This window comes from Oryctolagus cuniculus, chromosome 2 (genome assembly GCF_964237555.1).
Source record: "Oryctolagus cuniculus chromosome 2, mOryCun1.1, whole genome shotgun sequence".
Taxonomy (NCBI): domain Eukaryota; kingdom Metazoa; phylum Chordata; class Mammalia; order Lagomorpha; family Leporidae; genus Oryctolagus; species Oryctolagus cuniculus.
In genome coordinates this window covers 117,866,955-117,892,826 of record NC_091433.1, presented here as the reverse complement: position 1 = coordinate 117,892,826, position 25,872 = coordinate 117,866,955, and the positions used below count along the sequence as shown (strand labels likewise).

Below are 25,872 nucleotides of genomic sequence, written 5' to 3'. Positions count from 1 at the left end.
TTTACTGTTTTTCCCATTTATATGTTCATTCTCTTCTCCAATCACATTGACATGGTTAGTCACTCAATGAATTGACTCAGCAGGCATTTTTCTCAACATCTGTTTTGCCCTAGATGGTGGAAGCTGTAAAGATAAATTCTTTTGCCAGAAGATGCACACAGTTTAGTGGGGATGCTGACATGAAACATAATGATTTTAAGGCCACATGAAAGTTGCATGGTGCTGAGAAAAGAAACCCTAAGTCCACTAGGAGAGCTGCAAGCAGTTTTATCAGGAGTTGATGCTTAGTTGCGGAGTGGGACTGTCCCCTCAAGGACTTTGATGCTGATGGAATGAGTTAGTTCTCAGCAGGTGGCCAGTAATCGCATCATGAAAGGTTCTTGAATGCTGCACTGAGCAGTTCGTACTTCATCTTGGAGATGTGTAGTTTTCAAGCTTTCTTTAGCAATTCAATCCTTTTTTCAGTTAAAAAAAAATTGTTACAATGAACCTTTCTATGTAAAACTGACAAAGGGTCCAGAGCCCCACCACCAGGCCATCCTACTGCCCCTTAGGCTGGTGGCCTGGTAGGGTACAGGAGGCTCTGCAGAGTGCAGACGGAGAGAACTATTGAACTTTTTTTTAAGATTTCTTTTTTTGAAAGACCAACAGAGAGAAAGACAGAAAAAGAGATCTTCCATCTACTGGTTCACTCGCTCAACTAACTAGAACAGTGAGGGGTGGGCCAGGCTGAATCTGAGAGTCTAGAACTCCATCTGGGTCTCCCATGTGGGTGGCAGTGGCCCAATAGGCCATCCTACACTGTCTTTGCAGGTGCATTAGCAGGGGCCTGGATCTGAAACAGAATGGCCAAATTCAAACTGACATTCTGATATGGGATGCAAAAGTTGCAAGCAGCTAGCCCACTGTACCACAACACCAGGCTCTAATTATTTTTACTCAATTAGATTATCTTGGTTGGCAGACCAATTTGGCAAGAGTTCATTTGAGCAAGGTTGACCAAGAGACATAAAGAAGGTGATTTTGGGATTCTGGCAAGAGATTTTAAGGGTCAAAATTAGGGCAAAGAAGATAAAATGTGAGTGCTCAAGACACTTTTAAAAATAGAACTATTGGGACTGGCATGGTAATGTAGTGGGTTATGCTACCACCTGTGATGCCAGCATCCCATATGGGTGCCAACTGGAGTTCCAGCTGCTCTACTTCTGACCAGCTCCCTGCTAATACCCTGGAAAAAGCAGCATAAGATGATCCAAGTGTTTGGGCCCCTGCCAATCATGTGGGAAGTATGGAAGGAGCTCCTGGCTTCAGCCTGGCCTAGCACCAGCCATCTCAGGAGTGAACTAGCAGATGGAAGATTCATTCTCTCTCATTCTCTCTTTCTCTCTCCCTCCCTCTTACTCCGTCTCTCCAACCCTCCCTTCTCCCTGTATGTGTGTGTGTCGGGGGTGGGGGGGATAGCCTTCTCTCTCTGTGACTCTGACTTTCAAATACATAAATCTTTAAATAAAAATAAAGCCATTTTTAATGTCCCATATTCCTAAAACTCTAGAATTTTATAATTCTGTCTGAGTTGTATGGAACCTCAGTCATCAAGTTACCTTTCTCTCCATGAATTAATTGTGGTACGTATAACTAACAGTTACTGGGATTACAGTATCAAGATTAAAACTACCCACCCAGTGGGATGTTATCGGAGTGTCCTCAGAAGGATGCATTTCTTTTGTTCTTACATTTCTCTACCTCAGTGTTGTTAACTTATCCTGTCTACCTTTCAGGCCTGATTGGCCAACAGCAAAGCAGCTCCTTGGTGATTCTAACTTCCTGAGAAGACTTTTAGAGTATGATAAAGAAAACATAAAGCCTCAGATATTGGCAAAGCTTCAAAAGTATATTAATAATCCTGATTTTGTGCCAGAAAAGGTAGAGAAAGTATCCAAAGCATGCAAATCCATGTGCATGTGGGTAAGAGCGATGGATTTATACTCTCGGGTAGTCAAGGAAGTGGAACCAAAGAGGCAAAAACTCCGCGCTGCACAGGTATGCTATCTGTTTTACGATCACTTTCAAACATAAAGGACGTGACCATCAATCATTCAGTCTTTGTGTAGAGTGCCACTGAGACCCTGTGCCATACGGATAGTGGCAAAGCTCTGGAAATTTTTTTGTTTCAAACCTTAGCTAGCAAAGATTATTTTCAGAAGTTCCCTTCAAAATCAGCCTTATTCTAAAATTAAAGAAAAGAGAGTCCTTAGTATTGTTCTGGAAAATGAGAAATAGACCTGTGGGCATATTTTTCATTTTTTAATTTCATTAAACTGAACATATTTCATGCATTTAATCTATACAGATTTAGGAGCATAGTGATATTTTCCACCCTAGCCTCCCTTCTCCTAATTCTTTCTTTTAGTTCTTTTCTAATTCTTTCTTTTAATGTTTGCAATGACACACTTTAAGTTCATTTTGTACTCATAAGATTAACCCTACACTAAATAAATAATTCAATAAATAGTAAGAAAAAAAAAACCACTGTTCCTAAACAGAGACCAGGGCTATAAACAATCATCAAATCTCAAAATGTCAATTTCGTTTATATATTTTACTTTTTTGGTGTTCTATTAGTTATCACAGATCAGGGAAAACATTTGTCTTTTTAAGACTGGATTATTTCACTAATTATAGTGGATTTCAATTGCATCCATTTTGTTGTGAAAGACATGATTTTATTCTTTTTTAATGGCTGATTATTCCACACTATATAAATACCACAATTTCATTATCCAGTCATCAGTTGATCAACATCTGGGCTAATTCCCTAACTTAGCTGTTGTGAATTGAGCTGCAATAAATGTGGGGGTACAGAGCACTCTTTCATATGCTTATTTCATTTCACTTGGGTAAATTCCCAGAAGTGGTATATCTATTTTCAGCTTTCTGCGGCATTTCCATGTTGTCTTTCACAATGGTTGGCCAGATTACGTTCCCACCAACAGTGGAATCTTTTTCCCCACATCCTCCCCAGAATTTGTTTTGATTTCTGTGTGAGAGCCATTGGAACTGGAGTGAAGTGAAACCTCACTGTGGTTTTGACTCGCATTTCTCTGATAGCTGGTGATCCTGAGCATTTTTTCATGTGTCTGCTGCCCATTTGGATTTTCCTCTTTTGAAAAATTTCTACTCAAATCCTTTGCCCATTTCTTTTTTTTTTTTTTAAGATTTATTTATTCATTTGAAAGGCAGAGAGTAAGAGGCAGAGGCAAAGAGACAGAAGTCTTCCATACATTGGTTCAATCCCCAAATGGCCACAATGGCTGGAGCTGGACCAGTCTAATGCCAAAAGTTTCTTCTGGGTCTCCCATGTGGGTACAGGGTCCCAAGGACTTGGGCCTTCTTGGACTGCTTTCCCAGGCCATAGCAGAGAGCTGGATCTGAGGTGGAGCAGCAGGGACTTGAACAAATGCTCATATGGGATGCTGACACTGCAGGTGGCAGCTTTCCCCACTATGCCACAGCACTGACCCCTTTGCCCTTGAGCTCTTTATAGATTCTGGATATTAATCCTTATCAGTTGCGCAGTTTGTAAACATTTTCTCCCATTCTGTCAATAGCCTCTTCACTTTATTGAGTGGTTTTTTTTTTCTTTTTTGCAGTGCAGAGTCTGATCAGCTTGGTGTAATCCCATTTGACAAGTTTGGCTTTGAATGCCTGTGCTTCTGGAGTCTTCTCCAAGAAGTTTTTGTCTATCTCAGTGTCTTGCAGAGGTGCCCTAATGTTCTCCTCTAGTAATTTGATGGTATCGGATTGTAGATCTAGATCCTTGATCCATTTTCCTTTTTGAGTTGATTTTTGAGTAAGGAGTAAGGTAGGGGTCTTGTTTCATACTACTGCACATGGAGATCCAATTTTCTGAGCACCATTGTTGAAGAGACTGTCCTCGCTCCAGGGATTCATTTTAGCTCCTTTGTCAAAGATTAGTTGGCTGTAGCTGCATGAATTGATATCAGGAATTTCTGTTCTATTCCATTGGTGTACATGTCTATTTTTGTGCTAGTATCAGACTGTTTTGATTACAACTGCCCTGTAGTATGTCTTGAAATCTTGCATTGTGAGGCCTCCGGCTTGTTTTTGTTTTTTTGTTTGTTTGTTTGTTTTGTTTTGTTTTGTTTTGTTTGCTTAAGGTTGCTTTAGCTGTATGGGATCTCTTGTGTTTCCATATGAATTTTAGCATTGTATTTTCTAGATCTGAGAAGAATGTTGTTAATATTTTGATTGGGATTACTTTGAACCGGTAAATTGCTTTCAGTGGTATGGACATTTTGATTATATTAATTCTTCCCATCCACAAACATGGAAGATTTTTCCCTTTTTTGTGTCTTCTAATTCATTAATGTTTTGTAATTTTCATCACAGAGATCTTTCACATATCTATCTTTCAAAGATCTTGTACATTCTTTTGTAGCTATTGTGAATTATACTGATCTTAGCAGTTCTTTCTCAGCCATAACATTGTCTGTGTATACAATAGCTATTAATTTTATATCCTGCAACTTTACCCAACTCTTATGAGTTCCAATAGTTTCTTAGTGGAATGTTTTGTTTCCACTATATATAGAATGAGGTCACCTGCAAACAGTAATACTTTTGCTTCCTCATTTCCAACCTATATCCCTTTGAATTTTTTTTTCTTGCCTAATGCCTCTGGGTAAAACTTTCAGGACAATATTAAGTAGCAGTGGTTAAAGTGGGCATCCTTGTCTGGTTCTGGTTCTTAGTGGAATCCTTCCAAATTTTCTACATTCAATAAGATTCTGGCTGTGGATTTGTCATCTATTGCCTTGATTGTGTTGAGAAATGTTCCTTCTATACTCAATTTGCTAAGGTTTTTATCTTGCAAAGTTGCACTTTATCAAATGCTTTCTCTGTATCTATTGAGATAATCACATGATTTTTATTCTTAAAGTTGTTAATGTGATGTATAACATTTATTGATTTGCATGTGTTCAACCAACCCTGCAAACCAGGGATCAATCCCGCTTGGTCCCAGTGAATAATCTTTCTGATGTGTTATTGGATTCTATTAGCTGGTATTTTGTCGAGGATTTTTGCATCTATATTCATCAGAGAAATTGCTCTGTAGTTCTCTCTCTTTGGTGTCTTTTTCTGGTTTTAGATTAAGGTAATACTGGCCTCATAGAAGGAATTTGGAAGGATTCCCTCTCTTAATTGTTTTGAATAGCTTGAGAATTTAAAGTTGTTCTGTAAAAGTCTGATGGAATTCAGCAGTGAAGCTATCAGCCTGTAGTATTTTTTATGTGATTTCTGGCTCTAGCATCTGATGTTTGTTTCTGGATGTTAAATACTTCCCATATCTGAAGGTGTTATGTCAACTCTTAGAATGAACTTATCCCATAATTAGATATGAGGTCCGTAGTTTTCCCAACAAGAACAAAGACTGATGATTTAGTGGGTCAGGTTACCAAAAAAAAAATGGAACAAAACAGAAACAAAAACATGACTATAGAACACGGATCAGAAATTTTTTTCCATATTACTCCAAACAGTAAATATTTTCAGCATTGCAAACTGGTCTCTGTTGCAAGTATTCAACTCTACAGTGGCAGTACAAAAACAACCATCGCCAACACAAAAATGAATAAGCATAGCTATGTTTTCTATGAACACTGCAAACCAAATATCATGCAATTATCATATCATGCAATTATCATTTGTCACAAAATACTGTTCTTTTGATTTTTTCCAGTGATTGTTAAAACAATTCTTGGCTCATATTCTATCCAAAAGCAGGCAGCAGGCTAAATTTGGCCTCCAAACCAAAGTTTATAGACCTGTTATACAAAGAACTAATTAGCAATAATTAGCTTCTACTCTTGCATAAATATTTAATCTGTTTTATTTAAAATTTATAACATTATAGCAAGTAATTCATATCAAATGCTTGGTGTATATATATTCTTATGATTTATTTTGTTGGACTTTATTTTAATTTTTCTTATATTTTACCCTGTTTTAACTTTGTATGTCAAAGTCTTTTGGACACTGAAAAGGGAACATAAATCATGATTTTTTTTAATATCTATTATAAGTGGGCAAATTCAGATTTCTTTTTGGCATTCTCTTAAATATTTGCTTGATTTTATTAGGCTGAACTTGATGTTACAATGGCTACCCTAAGAGAAAAACAAGCATTACTAAAACAAGTAGAAGATCAAATACAGGCCTTACAAGATGAATATGACAAAAGTGTGAATGAAAAAGAAAGTCTGGGTAAGTAACTCAAAAAATTTACATTGAGTGGCCAGCATTATAGTGTAGCAGGTGAAGTCCTCGGGTGCAATGGCGTCATCAGTGCCAGTTTGAGTCCTGGCTGTTCCCCTTCTGATCCAGCTCCCTACTAATGTGCCTAGGAAAGCAACAAAAGATGGCACAAATGCTTGGGCCCCTGCACCCACATGGAAGACCTGATTAAAGCTACTGGCTTCAGTCGGGCCTAGCCCTAGCCATTGCAGCCATCTGGGGAATGTGAACCAGCAGATAGAAGATTCATTCATTCATTCATTCTCTCTCTCTCTCTCTCTCTCTCTCTCTCTCTCTCTCTCCCCTCCCTCCCTTCCTCCCTCCCTCCCTCCCTAACTCCCTAACTCTGCCTTTCAAAGAAATAAATATTTTTTAAATATTTACATTGATAGTAAAAATACCTGACTTGAAAAATAGAAAAAATTTTCAGGCAATCAAATCTCAGCTTTTATCCAACATGTTGGACATATTTCCATTGGAATTACTCCATTAGCCTTCTGGTTTCAAGCAAGAATAGCTGCACAGATTTTGTATATTCAGTATCTCTAAACAAAGGGTATTGGAGCATAGTGCATTGTAACACAAGGCAGTACATAATTTTGATCTAAGAAATAAATATCACAGGGGCTCAGAGAGTACTGTCTTCAACCAGAGTAATGGAGTATCAGAAACATTTCTTGGTGCTGGCATAGTAGCACAACACAACAGTGGCACAAGTCACTGCTTGCAATACTGGCAATACACATGGAGGATGGTTTGAGTCCTGGCTGCTCCCCTTCTGATCCAGCTCCCTACTAATGTGCCTAGGAAAGCAGCAAAAAATGGCACAAATGCTTGGGCCCCTGCACCCACGTGGGAGACCTGATTGAAGCATCTGGTTTCAGTCGGGCCTAGCCCCAGCCATTGCAGCCATCTGGGGAATGTGAACCAGCAGATGGAAGATTCATATTCTCTCCCTCTCCCTCCTTCCCTCTCCCTCCCCCTCCTTCCCTCTCCTTCCCCCTCCCTCCCTCTTCCTCTCCCTCCCTCCCTTTCAAATAAATACATATTTTTTAAATATTTACATTGATAATAGAAATACTTGATTTTCAAAAGTAGAAAGAATTTTCAGGCAATCAAATCTCAGCTTTTATCCAACATATTGGACATATTTCCATTGGAATTACCCCATTTTAGCCTTCTAGTTTCAAGCGAGATGAACTACACAGATTATTCATATTCAGTATATGTGAACAAAGGTCATTGGAGCATGGTACATTGTAACACAAGGCAGTGCATGAATTTGATCTGAGAAATAAATACCACAGGGGTGAAGAGTGCTGTCTTCAACCAGAGTAAGGGACTATCAGAAACATTTCTTGAGGCTGGCATTGTGGCACAGCACATTAAGTCACTGCTTGCAATACCCGCATCCCACGTGGATTCAGATGCAGTGTCAGGCTCCTGGCTTCCGCCTGGCCTGGCCCCTGCCACTGTAGCCATCTGGGAAGTGAACCAGCAGATGCAAGATCTCTGTCTGTGTCTGTCTCACCATCTCTCTGTATGTCTGTCTTTCAAATACATAAATAAATCTTTAAGAAAAAAAATAGTTCTTGGCATGGAAGAGGCAAACTTAGAGTGGTTCTGAAATGGAAAGTGATTTATATGAGATTTCATATAAATGTATTGACATACTAGCTAAATAATGCTAATTCTGTAAACAAGCATGTGGGTAAACCTCTAAGATTTTAGACAAAATATTTAATAGCATACTTGATGTTCTGAAAATTTCCTAGCAAAAAATATGTCCCTGACGAAAGCACGCCTAGTACGTGCTGCGAAGCTAACGGCTGCGTTAGGAGACGAGCAGGTTCGATGGGAAGAAAGCATCCAGAAATTCCAAGAGGAGATATCAAATATCATTGGCAACGTGTTCATAGCAGCAGCTTGTGTGGCCTATTATGGGGCCTTCACAGCACAGTATAGGCAAATGGTAAGTAAACCTGTTTTCTATAGATTGGTAAGAACTAGCTGAAACTGCAGGGTTTTTTGTTTTGTTTTGTTTTCTATGTTTTCTGAATTCAGATGAAGGGCCTCTCCACTATGGAAGCTCTCCACAGTGGAGATTTATTCAGACATTCCACAGCTCTCTTCCTCTCCCTTTGGCCAGTGATGGTTGAAACCTAAACTTTCCTTAGCACATCCCTCCCTTTCACCTGCCTAAGAAAGCTGTCATTAACTTATTCACACAGCACAGGGACCTGGGAGGAGGAAAGAGGACAGGGAGCCCCCCCCCCCTTCTGGCCATGGTGACATGTACAGTCACCAGGAAGAAATGTTCTGTACAGGGGCGCTGGATTCTGTCCTGGTTGCTCCTCTTCCAGTCCAGCTCTCTGCTGTGGCCTGGGAGTGCAGTGGAGGATGGCCCAAGTGCTTGGGCCCTGCACCCCATGGGAGACCAGGAGGAAGCACCTGGCTCCTGGCTTCAGATCGGCACAGTACGCCGGCCGTAGCAGCCATTTGGGGGGGTGAACCAACAGAAGGAAGACCTTTCTCTCTGTCTCTCTGTCTCTCTCTCTCACACTGTTTGACTCTGCCTGTCAAAAAAAAAAAAAAAAAAAAAAAGGTTCTGTATGTACAAGACGGGCACTGAGGGATGGGCAATTGGAAGGAGCCAGAGACGAGGTGAATCAGTTCCTGCAGTTTTAGTCTTTAAAGAGATGAAATTTCTCATTTGTAAGAGAATAAATGTTCCATCTACCTTCATTTTCCATAGACCTAAATTACTTGGAAGGATGTATTTTCTATCCAATTTTAAGAAATACCTTCCTAAAAATGTTATGCCCTTGTCCCGGAGTTATAAGACGTGGTATAGAGAATCCGTCAGACTCTCCAAGAGCTCAGGGGTTATCTAATACCATGTTTCTCACTGGGGCTAATGGTGCCTTTGGGGGCCAGCAGTTCTCTATGTGACTACACTACTCCCTGATGGAGATAATGATGCTGACACTGATTTATCCCCATGCTGATTGCTAGTTGTACCCACAGTGATTGTAATAAGCTTGAACTTCTCTATCTGCCTCCACATTATCTGGACCACTGTGACATTCCAAAATCGCAGTTAATGAGTCATTCTACCTCCTGGGTCTCCTGATTTTTCAGTCCACTTCTTATGCCTGTGCTCTGATGCCAGGATGTCCACGTGGACTGATAGGGCTTAGCTCTTCTCTGCCTATCACATTGCGTGCGTGCCTTGTACACTGAGTGTTCCTATACCAGTAAGGTTTCCTCCTCCCACAGCTTATAGAATGCTGGATCCAGTACTGTCAGTCTCTGCAGATCCCAATCGATCCTTCCTTCAGTCTTATTAACATCCTTGGAGATCCCTATGAAATACGGCAGTGGAACACTGATGGACTGCCCCGTGACTTGATATCAACAGAAAATGGCATTTTGGTTACACAAGGGAGACGGTGGCCTTTGATGATTGATCCTCAAGATCAGGTGTGTTACGAATGCTGGAGGCGAAGATTGGTCAGTGAGCTCTGCTATTAAAAATTATGAAAGTGTACTTTAACATGGGGATTTAGAGTTACAGGAGAGTTTAGAAATCTGCTTGTCTAAGTCTCTCATGGGTACAGAAAGAAAGAAGGGAAGAGTGCAGTTGCTCTCCTCATACTTGGTTATGATTGTATTATTTAGGGAGTTGACTGTTAGCTTTTTGCTATGGGGGCAGAAATGTACTTAAGTTCATTGCTTAGGTAGTCCTTGTTCTGCGAGGTCTGAAGAGTCAGAGTGAAGTCAGGATAAAAAGGAATTTAGAGAAAGATCTTCCTGGAATTTACAGAATCCCATTATCTGGCTGTCTAAGTTCATGGGTCATAATTATTCAGAAAATGGCTTAGAAAAAAAACCCATTCTGCAAACAAGGGAGACAAACGTGGATACCCTAAATATCGGGTGTTTCCCTAGATGATGCTTTTATGCATTTATTCCAAATTTGAACAAAGGGGAGACTCCCAAAAACTGATATCTTTATTGGGGCAGAGGTATTTTATTTCATTTTTTGTTTGTTTTACTTTTCAACTTTTAGATTGAATGACATTTCTAAACCTTATTCTGTGGCTTCAACATTCTACCCATTCATGAGATTCTAAAGCAAATGTTCTGCTCTGTGCTTTCTCACACAGGCAAACCGCTGGATAAGGAACAAGGAAAGCAAGAGTGGTTTAAAGATCATTAAGCTTACAGATAGCAATTTCTTACGAACACTTGAAAATTCCATCCGGCTAGGTTTACCTGTCTTACTGGAAGAGGTTTGTTTTCACTTTGTTTTCTCTTGTGAGTCCCCAACTTTGAGGTCTTTTCTGGAAATCTTACCCAGGCTTTATCTGCATCTTGCTAAAGACAGCAGTCAGCCCCGTTTTTACAATAGTCAAACCAAATTTTTGACATTTTTTTGACATTATTTTAATGGTGAGAAAGATTATCTCTTTTTTTTTTTTTTTTTTTTTTTACTCTGCTGATTCTCAGGACTTACTGTGGCCCTTAATGGTCAGCTGAAAATTTAAAGCAGACGTACTGCCAGGGACTGCTGTCCACATAACCACCACCTACACCAGTGATGGGATGTTTTTTGCAGACTGTGAGTCTCTGTGTGTAGTTTTTGTTTTGGTTTGAGGATTTTTTTGTGTAGTTGTTTTAACAACTCTTCCAAAAAGTAAAAACTATTCTTACTTTAAGAGTTTTAGAAAAACAGGCTGCAAGGGACTAGTTTGGGCCTGCAGGCTACAGTTTGCCAACCCCTGATGTGGAACAACCATCAACAGGAACAGATCCTCATTTGTCAGGATCCTGTTGAAGGGACCCCTGCAGTCGCTCACTACACCCCACCTCTCTTCTGTTAGCTTCTGTCTCGTGGAGATGAAGAGTGTGTCAGTCATCTAAATAGATGTCTTGCAGGGCCGCTGTTGGTCATAGAAGTTAAGATGCCCCCAGCCCTTATCAGATTCCAGCTCCACTTCCAATCCAGCTTTCTGGTAATATACACCCTGGCCAGCCCTGACATTTAAGGAGTGAATCGGTGGAATGGAAGATTCTCTTCCTTTCTCTCTCTCTCTCTCTCTCTTTCACGCACGCACTCTCTCTCTTTCACGCTCTCTCTCTCTCTCTCTCTCTCTCAAATAAGAGATAAATAGATGTCTGTCTTATTTCCTTAGACTATCCTGTTAGAGGGAGTGTTGGAACATTAATAAATATAAGCTCACTTAAAATAGATCATTCAAAGTAAATGTTGAAGCTTAAGGAATTTTGAGAAGCTGATGCATTCAAATTGCTTGCTTTTTGCTTTTTCATTTTTAAGCTCAAAGAAACCTTGGATCCAGCTCTAGAGCCTATTCTTTTGAAACAAACTTTCATCAGTGGTGGACGAGTTCTTATTCGCCTTGGAGATTCAGACATTGATTATGACAAAAACTTTAAGTTCTACATGACAACCAAAATGCCAAATCCGCACTATCTGCCTGAGGTAGGAGCTGCTGGTCTGGAATTGTAAGCCTAAGTGAGTATTTAGAGTGTGAAGAGTCTCCAGCCTTTGGGGGCTTCCCACGTGGAGGAAACAGCTCTCCCCCATTCTCCTTCCTCCCCTTATAAGCCCACCCTTCTTCTACCATCTTCCACTCTTTTTTTTTTTTTTTTTTTGAAAGGCAGAGTGGACAGTGAGAGAGAGAGACAGAGAGAAAGGTCTTCCTTTTGCCATTGGTTCACCCTCCAATGGCCGCCGCGGCCGGCGCGCTGCGGGCGGCACACTGCGCTGATCCGATGGCAGGAGCCAGATGCTTATCCTGGTCTCCCATGGGGTGCAGGGCCCAAGCACTTGGGCCATCCTCCACTGCACTCCCTGGCTGTCGCTCCCCCTCTTCGTGGAGGAACGACACAGGACCCTGCGCTGTTCTTTTGTCTGCTCGGCCCTCCCCGGGTTTGCTGCTGGTTCTTCCCGGGTTGGCTACCATCCCTCCACCTCCATGGAGGGGCGGGCCCCCTGCCACTTTCCCCACTTGCGCAGGGGAGCGGCACACCGCCGGCCGGCTCTCTCGGGGGCTGCACAGGGGTTCCTTCAGATAGATGTTCCTGGTGCATGTTGTCTCTCTCCTCCTTTATAGTCCTCTTCCACCAATCCCAACTCTGCTACCCACACGCCGAGTACGCTGCTCTCCTGCAATCAGGAGCAGGTCCTGCTGTTTATTGGTTGAACTGGAGGCAGCTGTGTAGAAGCTGTTTCCTCCTCTCCCAGCGCCATATTGTGGGAGAGCAGATGCATAGAATAAGTCTTAATTCCAGTAACTTAGTCTAGTCCGAGTTGCTCCCCACACCTGGCCACAGCAGAGAGCTGGCCTGGAAGAGGGGCAACCGGGACAGAATCCAGCGCCCCGACCAGGACTAGAACCCGGTGTGCCGGCGCCACAAGGTGGAGGATTAGCCGGCTCACCATCTTCCACTGTTACCGTTCCAGCCACCCTTCTACTCTCTGTGTACCTCAGACTCGAGCACCTCCCAGCATGGCCCCAGGCCCTTCCTCATGGCACTGTGCACCTCTCCAGCCCTCTCACCGTCTCCTTGCTGGTCCACAGCTGTTCTTCATAAACACAGGTCACCACTGTTCTTAGCAACCACTCGTCTCCCTTGTTTTCCCCTGATATTGTGGCTGATAAATGAATCAGAGCTTAAGTGAGAGACTAGGTGGGGAGTAGCAGAGTCCAGTGCTGAAGTGTGAAACCACCCAATGCACATCTCCCAAATACAGAGATTGCCTGCTTGAAAAGTCTGGTGACAGGACAACCTTAGAGAATCTGGTCCTAACATCTGGTGTCTGTATTTGGAGTTTGGGGGAAGCAGGGGACATCTTGTCTCCTTCCCTGTGCTCTTAAACTCTTTGTGGGGAGCCACGTGAGCCCCATCCATTTCCAAACACATGTTCCGAAGCCCCAGTAGAGACCTGAAGAACCTCTACCCTAGAGCTCAAAGTCCAAGGTAAGTTGCAACATAAATGAAGACAGCTGGTACTCAGCCCTCCACCCCTACGCCCCTGGACACTGCCCCAACTACAGACAGCTCTGTGTGCTCAGTGGGGTCCTCCCAGGGAGGGAACTTTCCGTGAGAATTTTACACCTCCACCACCGCCTGCCAAAACCCCTTGAGTGTGCATTCCCAGTAGTGTCCTTTTCACCTGTTTTTGAATTTCCCATGGCTATATGTCTTCACTAGATGTGTTCAGGTTGAATGAACTGGACATATTTCTCAATAAGAAGGAGAAATGTCATTAAAAGCCTGAATCAGTCCTTCCTTGTCAGCCTGGAGGAGCTCCATTGCACAGCCACTAACAGGGCTCATATCCCAAGTCCCATTTCCGAGTTTAACAAGGGTATCCATGTGCTACCTTGAAATCTTCAAGTTTACATGCATTGAATTTTTGAGCGGGGACCCTGCACACCAGACCCAACCCCAGATCTGTGACCATACCTTAGTCTGCCTCCAGGATCCTCAAGTCAGTCAACTCCAAAGAGAAGACAAAGCCTACTTCAAGGGATTGGAACATATGTAAAGTGCATTGCATTCAAGTACTCATTATGTTCGTTGATGTTTTTACCACTGACTTATTCAAGTGAGTCAGAATATTATGATTCTATAGTAGCAATTTTTCATAAGTTACAATGAGATAAAAATATGTAAAGCTCTATTAGTAACCGAGCTCTTTTTTTTAACAAAGATATATATTGCACAAGTCACTAAAACTTCATCACTAAGTGATTTCATCACCTCATTTAGTCCTCACAGCTACCCAATGAGTTGTTACTATTATTATACCAATTTTTAAATATCAGGAACTTGAGGGCCAGCGCCGTGGCTCACTAGGCTAATCCTCCGCCTAGCGGCGCTGGCACACCGGGTTCTAGTCCCGGTCAGGGCGCCGGATTCTGTCCCGGTTGCCCCTCTTCCAGGCCAGCCCTCTGCTGTGGTCAGGGAGTGCAGTGGAGGATGGCCCAGGTGCTTGGGCCCTGCACCGCATAGGAGACCAGGAAAAAGCACCTGGCTCCTGGCTCCTGCCATCGGATCAGCGCGGTGCGCCGGCCGCAGCGCGCCAGCCGCGGCGGCCATTGGAGGGTGAACCAACGGCAAAGGAAGACCTTTCTCTCTGTCTCTCTCACTGTCCACTCTGCCTGTCAAAAAAAAAAAAAATATCAGGAACTTGAGCTCAGCCCAGATGAATGGTATATTCAACATCATTCATCCACGAATGAATAGGCTGGAATTTGAACCCAAGATGTTGGTTCTAGAGCACTGCTTCCGACACTTGCTGGCTCACCTTTCCTTGAAATAACATAGGACTCCAACACTGAGGCATGACAAACATTGTTACACTAGTGGAGAAGATTCCATTAGGATGTTAGAAGCCTCCTTGTGCTTGGAATATGTGTGTGGGTATGGATGTGTGCACAGTTAGAACTGAGGCACATCATCTGAGTGGTAGCGGCTATGTTCTAAAAAAGAAAGCACCTACTTTATTGTCTGTATTTAAGCATCTTTATGTACCCTGTGCTTCTCTTCCAGGTGTGCATTAAAGTCACCATAATCAACTTCACTGTAACCAAGTCAGGTCTGGAGGATCAGTTGTTAAGGTGAGAAGGGAAGAAGGGAGGCGTGTAGAGGCTGTGAGTTTCTTAATATTTTGTGCTTTTTTAAGATACATTTATTATTTGAAAGGCAGAATGTCAGAGAGAAATCTCCTGTCTGCTGGTATACTCCCCAGATGACCAGGAGAGCCAGGGCTGGGCCAGGCTAAAGCCAGGAGCCAGGAACTCCTCGTCTCCCACCTGGGTGACAGAAACCCAAGCACTTGGCAGGTCACCCGCTGCCTTCTCAGGCACACTAGCAGGAAGCAGCCAGGACTGGAACCAGCACTTGGAAATGAGATGCCTGTGTCACAGAGGGCAGCTTTGCCCACCCCTCCTATTATTTTCTTCAGAAATATTGATGAAGAAAAAATTTTAGTATGTGAGAGCACACAAACGAACCCTCAGTCAAAAAGACAGATGAGAATCAATGGCCACATTGTGTTTCCACATCCATAGCTTGCTGGCTGCCACTGCTCTGGCCTGCAGTTTTCTCAAGGGTATCAAGGACGCACCCTTAATTCCTAGCCGCCATGTGGGCCTGGCTGGCAGCCCAGCCCTGCCTCGTGCCCTTGAGTAGGATTTCCAGGCTTGGGAAAGGTAAGTCAGTCATTCTGTTGTGCCTAGAAATTCATTGCTGCATACCTGTGGGGGTGGGGTGGGGGGACCGCTACTCTGAACCTACTTTTGTCCTGTTTCTCTGCTGTCTAGGTGTTTTCTTAGTATATTTAGTATACTTTAGTCCATTTTCTGTTGCTACAACAAAAGGCCTGAGCTGAGTGCTTGATACGGAAAAGAGGTTTATTTAGCTCACAGTTTGGATGCTGAACAAGGAGAGGTGGCCCCTCTGTCTGGCCTCTGGCGAGGGCCTGCTTGGCTGTGTCACAACATGGGAGACAGCTTGAGGGCAGGGATGCGTGCAGAAGAGATTATGGGGGGGGGGGGGGACAGGCCAGGCTTGCTCCCTGGTAACAACTGACTCTCCTGGGAACTAACCAGGGGCCCATGAGAACTTCATTAATCCCTTCTGAAGGCAGTGTCTCCAGTGACGGAATCACCTGCAGTCACCCCCCCACCGCGCACGCGTGTACACACACACACACGCTTAGAGGTTCCACACTTCCCAGCATTGCCACCCTGAGGACCAAGCTTCTAGCTCATAAACACACTCAAACTGTAACCAAACCACAGCAAGCCTATACAAGGGTTCTTTAAAAGGGGTTTATGGAAAACTGGAATTAAAATGTAATTTTGTTTTAGTACAAAAAATTTTAAACTTATGCATTATGCTTTCATAATAGGTATTTTCCATGAGCTTTTTTGAAGGCTCGTCAACTATAATGATTTCACAAAGCTCATAGAAAAATGCTTATTATGAAATTAAAAACTATTCATGAGTCTCAAATTTTTTAAACCAAAATGAATTTATTTTCTCATTCCATTTTTCCACAACCTTTAGAATCATCCTCATGTTACATATATATGTATGTGACTTTTTTTTAATAGAGTGGACAGTGAGAGAGAGACAGAGAGAAAGGTCTTCCTTTGCCGTTGGTTCACCCTCCAATGGCCGCTGCGGCTGGGGCACTGCAGCCAGCGCACTGCGGCCGGTACACCGCGCTGATCCGAAGCTAGGAGCCAGGTGCTTCTGGTCTCCCATGCGGGTACAGGGCCCAAGGACTTACGCCATCCTCCACTGCACTCCTGGGCCACAGCAGAGAGCTGGCCTGGAAGAGGGGCAACCTGGACAGAATCCAGCGCCCCGACCAGGACTAGAACCTGGTGTGCCAGCGCCGCGGGCGGAGGATTAGCCTATTGAGCTGTGGCGCTGGCCATGTATGTGATTTTTTTTTAACATACCCCCGTTTTGTTTTTTATAAAGCAGGAGTTGTATGGGATTACATTAGTCCCAAAAGTCCAGCAGGGGTACAGGAACGATGATCTGTCTTTAGAGATACTCCCTGCTGACATGTGGCGACGAGGTACTCTGTTCTGGCATGGGGTGATGTCTCAAGCTGCTGTCTCCTGGATGGGGAGCCAAATATATCCCTGTAGTAGCATTTGGTTGACCGCCTGGTTGGTAAGGGCCTTGGTTCATTCCATTATCACCTCCTATAAACACTCAGAATTTGGAAGGCCAGTGTGTGGATGGAGATCACTAAGCGTTCAGTGGTGTGGAAGGAGTTCCGGGGTGTGTTTTGTGACTGACAGAAATCCAGGATCCCAAACCAGCCCAGAGATCCCTGAAGGGAGAGCAGAGTCACTAGGGGAGCCTGGTCCAAGTCTTGGCACAAATATTAGGCTGCTACAAAACACACCACACGCCAGAGTAAGGGAAAGCATTTATTGGGGTAACCAGACAGACCAGAGGGAAGGGGCAAAGAAGGAAAAGAGGGAGAAGGGAAGTGTGAGAGAGAGATATCAAGAGACAGAGAGATCGAGAGAGACAGAGACAAAGAGCACATATGGTATTTAATAGCCATGAGTATTATTGTAATATCTTAAAGGTTTTGCCTCTTGAAACTCTTGATTAATTCTAATGATTATTATAAACAACTGATAATCCTATTTTTGAGAAATGGGGATTTAATCACATGTAAAGCATGCTGAAGGCAAGTATCTTTTGGGTTTGTTTTTTTCCCCAGAAACTTTTTGACATCTATTTTTTTTAAGTAGACAAATATTGAACTTCAAAAAGTTCCTAGGAAAATAGAATTAAAGATAAGTTTATCTTGGAACATAAAGATTTTGAAATCAATGTATATTTTCTTCATAGGGTATACTTTTCATGAGCTTTTAAGGAAAAATCTATGCACCGATATAAATGAACCTTTTAATTCCACTTTTCTATGAACATCTTGAAGGATTCTTATATATTTTAACCTACATACACACAGAGACATGAATAACCAAATGTGTATGTATATTCATTAAACCTAAAGGAAAATAGAATTAAGGTCCATGTTAAAAAAAATCTTTATGTTCAAGTTAAGATCATTCTGACTTACCCTTTTTATCATTAATGAGCTTAAGTCTCTCTCTTTTTTTAAAAGATTTATTTGTTTGTTTGAAAGGCAGAGATAAAAAGAGGGAGAGGTCTCCCATCTACTGGTTCAGCCCCCAAATGGCCACAATGGCTGGAGCTGGGCCAATCAGAAACCAGCCACCAAGAGCTGCTTCTGGATCTCCCCTGTGGAGGCAGGGGCCCAAGGACCTGGGCAATCTTCTGCTTTCCCAGGCCATAGCAGAGAGTTGGGTCAGAAGTGGAGCATCCGGGACTCGAACCAATGCCCATATGGGATCCAGCACTGCAGGCAGCGGTTTTACCCGCTTCACCATAGTCACAGCCCCTTAAGTCTCACTTTCTGTGTTTCTTTTAGGAATTAGTCTGCCAGCTACTAACTTGCTTAACTTCTACGACTTTAACTTCTTTCCCAACTAAAGGGTATTTTGCCTCATTTTATGGACATATTCCAAGAACATGGCTGAACATTTTGCAGACTCATTTATTCCTATGTGTAGTTGAGCTTGGCCGTGTCACTAAACCGACAGCCTAGGACATGGAGACGTAGCCTGATGAGAACAAGGAAGTGCTGAGACTGTCACGGGGGTGCAGAATCTTCCTGCTGTTTCTGCCAGCTGATGGCACTGACAAAGGAGGCGGAGCCTGCAGCCAGTGTGGGTGCAGCTGGGTCTGCTGGGTCTGGCAGGCGTCACTGGCAGGTTTGCCCTCCGCCCTGGTGAGCCCCTGGGCAGGCAGCACATCCTCACTGCACTGCTGCTCATCGCAGCTTTCTGCAGGATCCTCACAATCTGAATGCCGAAGCATCTCCTGTCCCTGCCTCCCAGAGACTGACAACCACGGGTCTTCAGTCCTGGGGTGGGACAAGGCCCCATGTCAACTTCAGGGAATTCTTTCAAGCCACCCTGGGAGCCTGCCTCCTTCAGCCTTCCTTTCTCCTTCCAGATTCTCTACCTTGGCCTCACAGTCCCCCCAGGCTGTCCTTTCTGGTTCTCTACTTGTCTGACTCACGTTTCTCTCAAGCAGTTTCCTAAGCTCATTTTTATTTTCAAAATTCTTCCAACTCCTCTTTTCTGAAAATATTCTCTAACCAATTGGATTTGAGGGGCTGATTTTTTTTATAGAAAGTAACTTTTAAGGTGTCTGAACTCAGCATGCACGTAACAGTCAGCTGCATGCGAGTCAGTACACGGTACTGTATGCATCACAGTGCATGCCCTGGAGCCAGCAACCCCCGGTGCACGCCCAGTTCAGCTCCTCCTAGCCACGTGACCTCAGGAAGTAACCCACTAGGTTCCCTTTGTTCCTCTGCATGCTGCCACAATGCCCACCCCGTGGGAGTCTTCACAGTATTAAAATAAATAATCCACGTAAAACTCTTAGGGTACTGGCAGAGTGATGCCTAGTACAGATGAGCTCCCACAGAGGGCCGCGAGCAAATTACAAAAGGAAAATGAAGGAAGATGTAAGTTCATATGCTTAGACAAGGACAGAGCTTTTCTAAAGGCAGTCAGGAGGCACTGACGCTGTGACATAGCAGGTTTAAGCCTCAGCCTGCAACACCAGCATCCTATTTGGGCACCTGTTCAAGTCATGGCTGCTCCACTTCAACCCAGCTCCCTAGTGTGCCTGTGAAAGCAGTGGAAGATGGCCCTAGTCCTTAGGCCCATGTGCCTACATGGAAGACCAGGAAGAAGCTCCTATCTCCTGGTTCCTGGCCTCAGATCAGCTCAGCTCTGGCCATTGCAGCCATTTGGGGAGTGAACCAATGGATGGAAGACCTTTCTCCTTCCCTCCCTCCCTCCCTCCTTCCCTCTCTCTCTCTCTCTCTCTCTCACTTTGTCTTTCAAATAAATAAATCATTTTTTTTAATCTTTTATTTAATGAATATAAATTTCCAAAGTACGACTCATGTGTTACAATGGCTTCCCCCCCATACCGTCCCTCCCACCCACAACCCTCCCCTTTCCCACTCCCTCTCCCCTTCCATTCACATCAAGATTCATTTTCGATTATCTTAATATACAGAAGATCAGCTTAGTATACCTTAAGTAAGTATTTCAACAGTTTGCTCCCACACAGAAACATAAAGTGAAAAATAATAGATGATTTTTTTTAAATGATGATGAAATCAGATCAGACCTATTGTCATGTTTAATCCCAGTGAGAGTCAAGTTGGGAATTGATAATTTCTTTCTTTCTTTTTTTTTTTTTTTTTACAGAAGATCAGTTTAGTGTACATTAAGTAAAGATTTCAGTCGTTTGCACCCCCATAGAAACACAAAGTGAAATATACTGTTTGAGTACTCGTTATAGCATTAAGCCTCAGTGTACAGCACGTTAAGGACAGAGATCCTACATGAGGAGTAAGTGCACAGTGACTCCTGTTGTTGACTTTACCAATTGACACTCCTGTTTATGGCATCAGTAATCTCCCTATGCACCAGTTATGAGTTTCCAAGGCTATGGAAGCCCCTTGAGTTCTCCGACTCTTATCTTGTTTAGACACGGTCATAGTCAAAGTGGAGGTTCTCTCCTCCCTTCAGAGAAAGGCACCTCCCTCTTTGAAGACCTGTTCTTTCCACTGGGATCTCACTCACAGAGATCTTTTTGCCAGAGTGTCTTGGCTTTCCATGCCTGAAATACTCTCATGGGCTTTTCAGCCAGATCCGAGTGCCTTTAGGGCTGATTCTGAGGCCAGAGTGCTATTTAGGACATCCGCCATTCTATGAGTCTGCTGAGTATCTCACTTCCCATGTTGGATCACTCTCCCCTTTATTTATTCTATCGGTTGGTGTTAGCAGATACTAGACTTGTTTATGTGCTCCCTTTGACTCTTAGTCCTTTCATTATGATCAATTGTGAACTGAAATTGATCACTTGCAGTAGTGAGATGGCATTGGCACATGCCACCTTGATGGGATTGAATTGGAATCCCCTGGTATGTTTCCAACTCTACCAATTGGGGCAAGTCAGCCCGAGCATGCCCCAAATTATACATCTCTTCCCTCTCTTATTCCCACTCTTATGTTTAACAGGGATCACATTTCAGTTAATTTTCAACACTTAAGAATAACTGTGTGATAATTACAGAATTAAACCAGTCATATTAAGTAGAACAGACAAAAAAAAAAATACTATGAGGGATAATGTATTAAGTTGTCCATTAGCAGTCAGGGCTATGCTGATCAAGTCACCATTTCTCATAGTGTCCATTTCACTTCAGGAGGTTTCCTTTTTGGTGTTCAGTCAGTTGTCACCGATCAGGGAGAACATATGGTATTTGTCCCTTTGGGACTGGCTTACTTCACTCAGCATGATGTGTTCCAGATTCCTCCATTTTGTTGCAAATGACTGGATTTCGTTGTTTCTTACTGCGGTATAGTACTCTAAAGAATACATATCCCATAATTTCTTTATCCAGTCTACCGTTGATGGGCATTTAGGTTGGTTCCAGGTCTTGGCTATTGTGAATTGTGCTGCAATAAACATTAGGGTGCAGACCGCTTTTTTGTTTATCAATTTAAACTCCTTTGGGTAAATTCCAAGGAGTGGGATGGCTGGGTCGAACGGTAGGGTTATATTCAGGTTTCTGAGGAATCTCCAGACTGATTTCCATAGTGGCTTGACCAGTTTGCATTCCCACCAACAGTGGGTTAGTGTCCCTTTTTCCCCACATCCTCGCCAGCATCTGTTGTTGGTAGATTTCTGTATGTGAGCCATTCTAACCGGGGTGAGGTGAAACCTCATTGTGGTTTCGATTTGCATTTCCCTGATTGCTAGTGACCTTGAACATTTTTTCATGTGCCTGTTGGCCATTTGGATTTCCTCTTTTGAAAAATGTCTATTGAAGTCCTTGGCCCATCTCTTAAGTGGGTTGTTGGTTTTGTTTTTGTGGAGTTTCTTGATCTCTTTGTAGATTCTGGTTATTAACCCTTTATCTGTTGCATAGTTTGCAAATATTTTTTCCCATTCTGTCGGTTGTCTCTTCACTCTCCTGACTGTTTCTTTTGCAGTACAGAAACTTCTCAATTTGATGCAATCCCAATAGTTGATTTTGGCTTTGACTGTCTGTGCCTCCCGGGTCTTTTCCAGAAATTTTTTGCCTGTGCCAATATCTTGAAGGGTTTCTCCAATGTTCTCTAATAACTTAATGGTGTCAGGACGTAGATTTAGGTCTTTAATCCACGTTGAGTGGATTTTTGTGTAAGGTGTAAGGTAGGGGTCTTGCTTCATGCTTCTGCACGTGGAAATCCAGTTTTCCCAGCACCATTTATTGAATAGACTGTCCTTGCTCCAGGAATTAGTTTTAGATCCTTGATCAAATGTAAGTTGGCTGTAGATGTTTGGGTTGATTTCTGGTGTTTCAATTCTGTTCCATTGGTCTATCCATCTGTTTCTGTACCAGTACCATGCTGTTTTGATTACAACTGCCCTGTAGTATGTCCTGAAGTCTGGTATTGTGATGCCTCCGGCTTTGTTTTTGTTGTACAAGATTGCTTTAGCTATTCGAGGTCTCTTGTGCCTCCATATGAATTTCAGCATCATTTTTCAAATAAATAAATCATTTTAAAAAAGAAAATAAAAGATGAAAAAGGCAGTCAGGAATGACTTCATGGATGAAGACCTGACTATTTGGAGAGACAAACCAAGTTTAAAAATGGAAGGAACCAACATCATAAATATGTCACTTGGGGCACAGAGAATTCGCAGTTAATGAGATAGATAGATAGATTGATATTAGATTGTACCTATTGTTTTATAGTATTTTCTCATTTAACAGTATATCTGAGTTTACTTCATGTCAGTGCACATATCAATATACAAATAGAGAAAGTGCTAGAGAAGGATATGTCAAATAATGGTTACCCCTAGGGAAAGATTAGGTTTGGAGATGGGGCTGATGAACAGGAACTTATTTTATGTATTTTTTCTGTGAGAATGGATTACTTTCATGCAGTTAATGATAAATCTATATGTTAAGACTTAAAGAACAATGTCATAGTGGTAGTGGCACTTTGAAATCTCCCATGTTGGTACTAAATGTTCCAGGCACTATCCTCAACCTGACACAAGACAGCATTAGAGACAGAAAATAAATGAATGATTAAGGGGTATTGAGCAGCCTCTTCTCAGATGAGTAGAAGCTGTGGGAACTGTGGCCGAGGGCCGGGGTCTGAGGTACAAGATGAAGAATCAGAACCGACACATGGTCAGCAAAAAGCCACAGTGTAAACCCAGCCAAAAAGGGACATTGTGCCTTCAGATTCAGTTAGCGTGAATCCTCAGTTAAACTGTGTTCAGAGTAACAGCTATTATAAGTGGAAGGAAAAAAACAGTCAACTTCAGAACACCAACACAGACATAATTCCAGCATTCCAACTTTGGTTCCAGTGATGTGGTGCGGCTCGAGAAACCCGAGCTGGAAGAACAAAGAATCAAGCTCATTGTAAGGATCAACAGTGATAAAAATCAGCTAAAAGCTATTGAAGAGAAAATCTTGAAAATGCTTTTCACATCTGAAGGAAATATACTGGACAATGAAGAACTTATCGACACACTCCAAGATTCTAAGGCAAGTGTTTTTTTTATAGTCAAGCAAAATGTGTTCCTTCAAAAGTTACAGCTACAGTCTTTGAGAGTTTTACATGGGCTTTTGTTTAAATTTTCATTTCAATATTAATTTTTAACAGATTCAAAATGATTTATAGATAAGACTAAGAACATAACAATATTCTCTTCCTCCCTCCCTCCCTCTCTTTCCTACTATCTTTCTTTCTGCCTCTTTTTTAGTTTTTGAGATAACTATACCCAACCAACTCTTATGAGTTCTAATTGGCTTTTAGTGGAGTCTTTTGGTTCCCCCATACACAGGTTTCTATAGGGATAATTCGACTTCATCCTTTCCAATATGTATCACTTTGATTTCTTTTTCTTGCCTAATGGCTCTGGCTAAAACTTCCAGGACTGTATTGAATAGCAATGGTGAAAGTGAGCGTTCTCCTCTGGTTCCATGTCTTAGTGGAGATGCTTCCAACTCTCATCCATTCAATAAGATTCTGACTGTGGATTTGTCATATATTATTGTGTTGAGGAATGTTCTTTCTATATCAATTTGCTTAAAGCTTTTACAATAAAAGGGTGTTATATTTTATCAAATGCTTTCTCTACATCTATTGACATAATCATATGGTTTTTATTCTTCAATTTGTTAATGTAATGTACCACATTTATTGATTTGTGAATTTTTTTCTCAAAAACCTTTTATTTATAGAATGTAAACTTCATACATTTCATAGTTACAGCTTTAGGAACATGGTGATTCTTCCCACCATATATGCCCTCTCCTCCCTCTCCTATTCCCCATTCTTATTTTTTTTACTAAAATCTATTTTCTATTAACTTTATACACATATGATTAACTTTATGTTAAGTAAAGAGTTCAACAAATAGTATGGGAACAAAAAAAAAAAAAAACTGTTCCTCAGCTGTTGAGACAATGCCGTTCCAATTCATTGCTTCTCAAAGTGTCAATTTTACTTCTATAGATTACCTTTTAGGTGCTCTATTAGTTATCACAGGTCAGGGAGAACATATGGTATTTGTCCTTTTAGGACTGGCTTACTTACACTAAGTATTATGTTTTCCATTTTTGTCTATTTTGTTGCAAACAACTGGATTTTTTTTTTTACCACTGTGTAGTATCCCCTGCTGTATATATCCCATCATTTCCTTAGATAGTCTTCAGTAGACAGGGCATTTCGTTTGATTCCATATCTAAGGAATTGTGAATTGAGCTGCAATTTGTTGTAATTTCTGATGATTCTTTTTATTTCTGTGGTGTCTGTAGTTATATTTCCTTTTTCATCTCCAATTTTATTGATTTGGGTCTTTTTTTGGTTAGTTGTACCAATGATTTATCAATTTTGTTTATTTTTTCAAAAAACTAGTTCTTCATTTTGCTGATCTTTCGTACAGTTTTTTTTTGTTTCAATTTTGTTTATTCTCTATTTCTTTTCTGCTACTAGTTTTGGCCTTGGTTTGATGTTGTTTTTCTAGATCCTTGAGATGCATTGATAGTTCATTGATTTGGTGCCTTTCCAACTTCTTGATGTAGGCACCAAGTGCTATAAACTTTCCTCTTAACATTGCTTTTGCTGTATCTCATAAGTTTTGATATGTTGTATTGTCATCGTTATTTGTTTACAGAAATTTTTTTATTTATCTTGAATTTTTTCTTCAATGACCCGCTGTCCATTCAAGAGCATGTTGTTCAGTCTCCATGTGTTTGCATATGTTCTAGATTCCTGAGTTGTTGATTTACAGCTTCATTCCATTGGGGGAAGAGAAGATGCATGGCATGATTTTGAATCTTTGCATTTGCTGAGACTTGCTTTGTGACTTGTGTGTGGTCAATCCTAGAAAAACTTCCATGCACTGGTGAGAAGAATGTGTATTCTGCAGTTGTAGGATGAAAAGTTCTGTAGATATCTGTTAGATCCATTTAGTCTATAGTGTCAATTAACTCTGCTGTTTCCTTGCTGATTTTCTGTCTGGTTGATCTGTCCATTGCTGAAAACAGAGTATTAAAATCCCCCAATACTATCGTATTTGAGTTTGTGTCTCCCTTTAGATCACTTAACATTTCTTTTAAATAGCCAGGTGCCCTGTAATTAGGTGTTTATATGTTTATAATAGTTATATCTTCCTGTTGAATTGATCCCTTAATCATTACATAGTGCCCTTCTTTGTCTCTTTTCAGTTTTTATGTTAAAGTCTATTTTGTCTAATATTAGGATGGCTACTCCAGCTCTTTTTTGGTTTCTGTTGGCATGGAATATCTTTTTCCATCCTTTCACTTTCAGTCTATGCGTATCTTTGTTGTTG

General features: G+C 41.9%; 1 protein-coding gene across 1 annotated transcript in view; it reads left to right on the top strand.

Moving 5' to 3' along the window:
* Positions 1 to 25,872, top strand: part of DNAH6 (dynein axonemal heavy chain 6) — a 315,521-nt gene that overhangs the window by 220,056 nt on the left and 69,593 nt on the right. The window contains exons 52-59 of the mRNA XM_008254187.4: positions 1,779 to 2,040; positions 6,162 to 6,285; positions 8,091 to 8,287; positions 9,595 to 9,798; positions 10,485 to 10,610; positions 11,657 to 11,821; positions 14,902 to 14,969; positions 23,380 to 23,560. Coding sequence (XP_008252409.2) covers positions 1,779 to 2,040; positions 6,162 to 6,285; positions 8,091 to 8,287; positions 9,595 to 9,798; positions 10,485 to 10,610; positions 11,657 to 11,821; positions 14,902 to 14,969; positions 23,380 to 23,560 — 1,327 coding nt within the window. The remainder of the gene's footprint in view (positions 1 to 1,778; positions 2,041 to 6,161; positions 6,286 to 8,090; positions 8,288 to 9,594; positions 9,799 to 10,484; positions 10,611 to 11,656; positions 11,822 to 14,901; positions 14,970 to 23,379; positions 23,561 to 25,872) is intronic.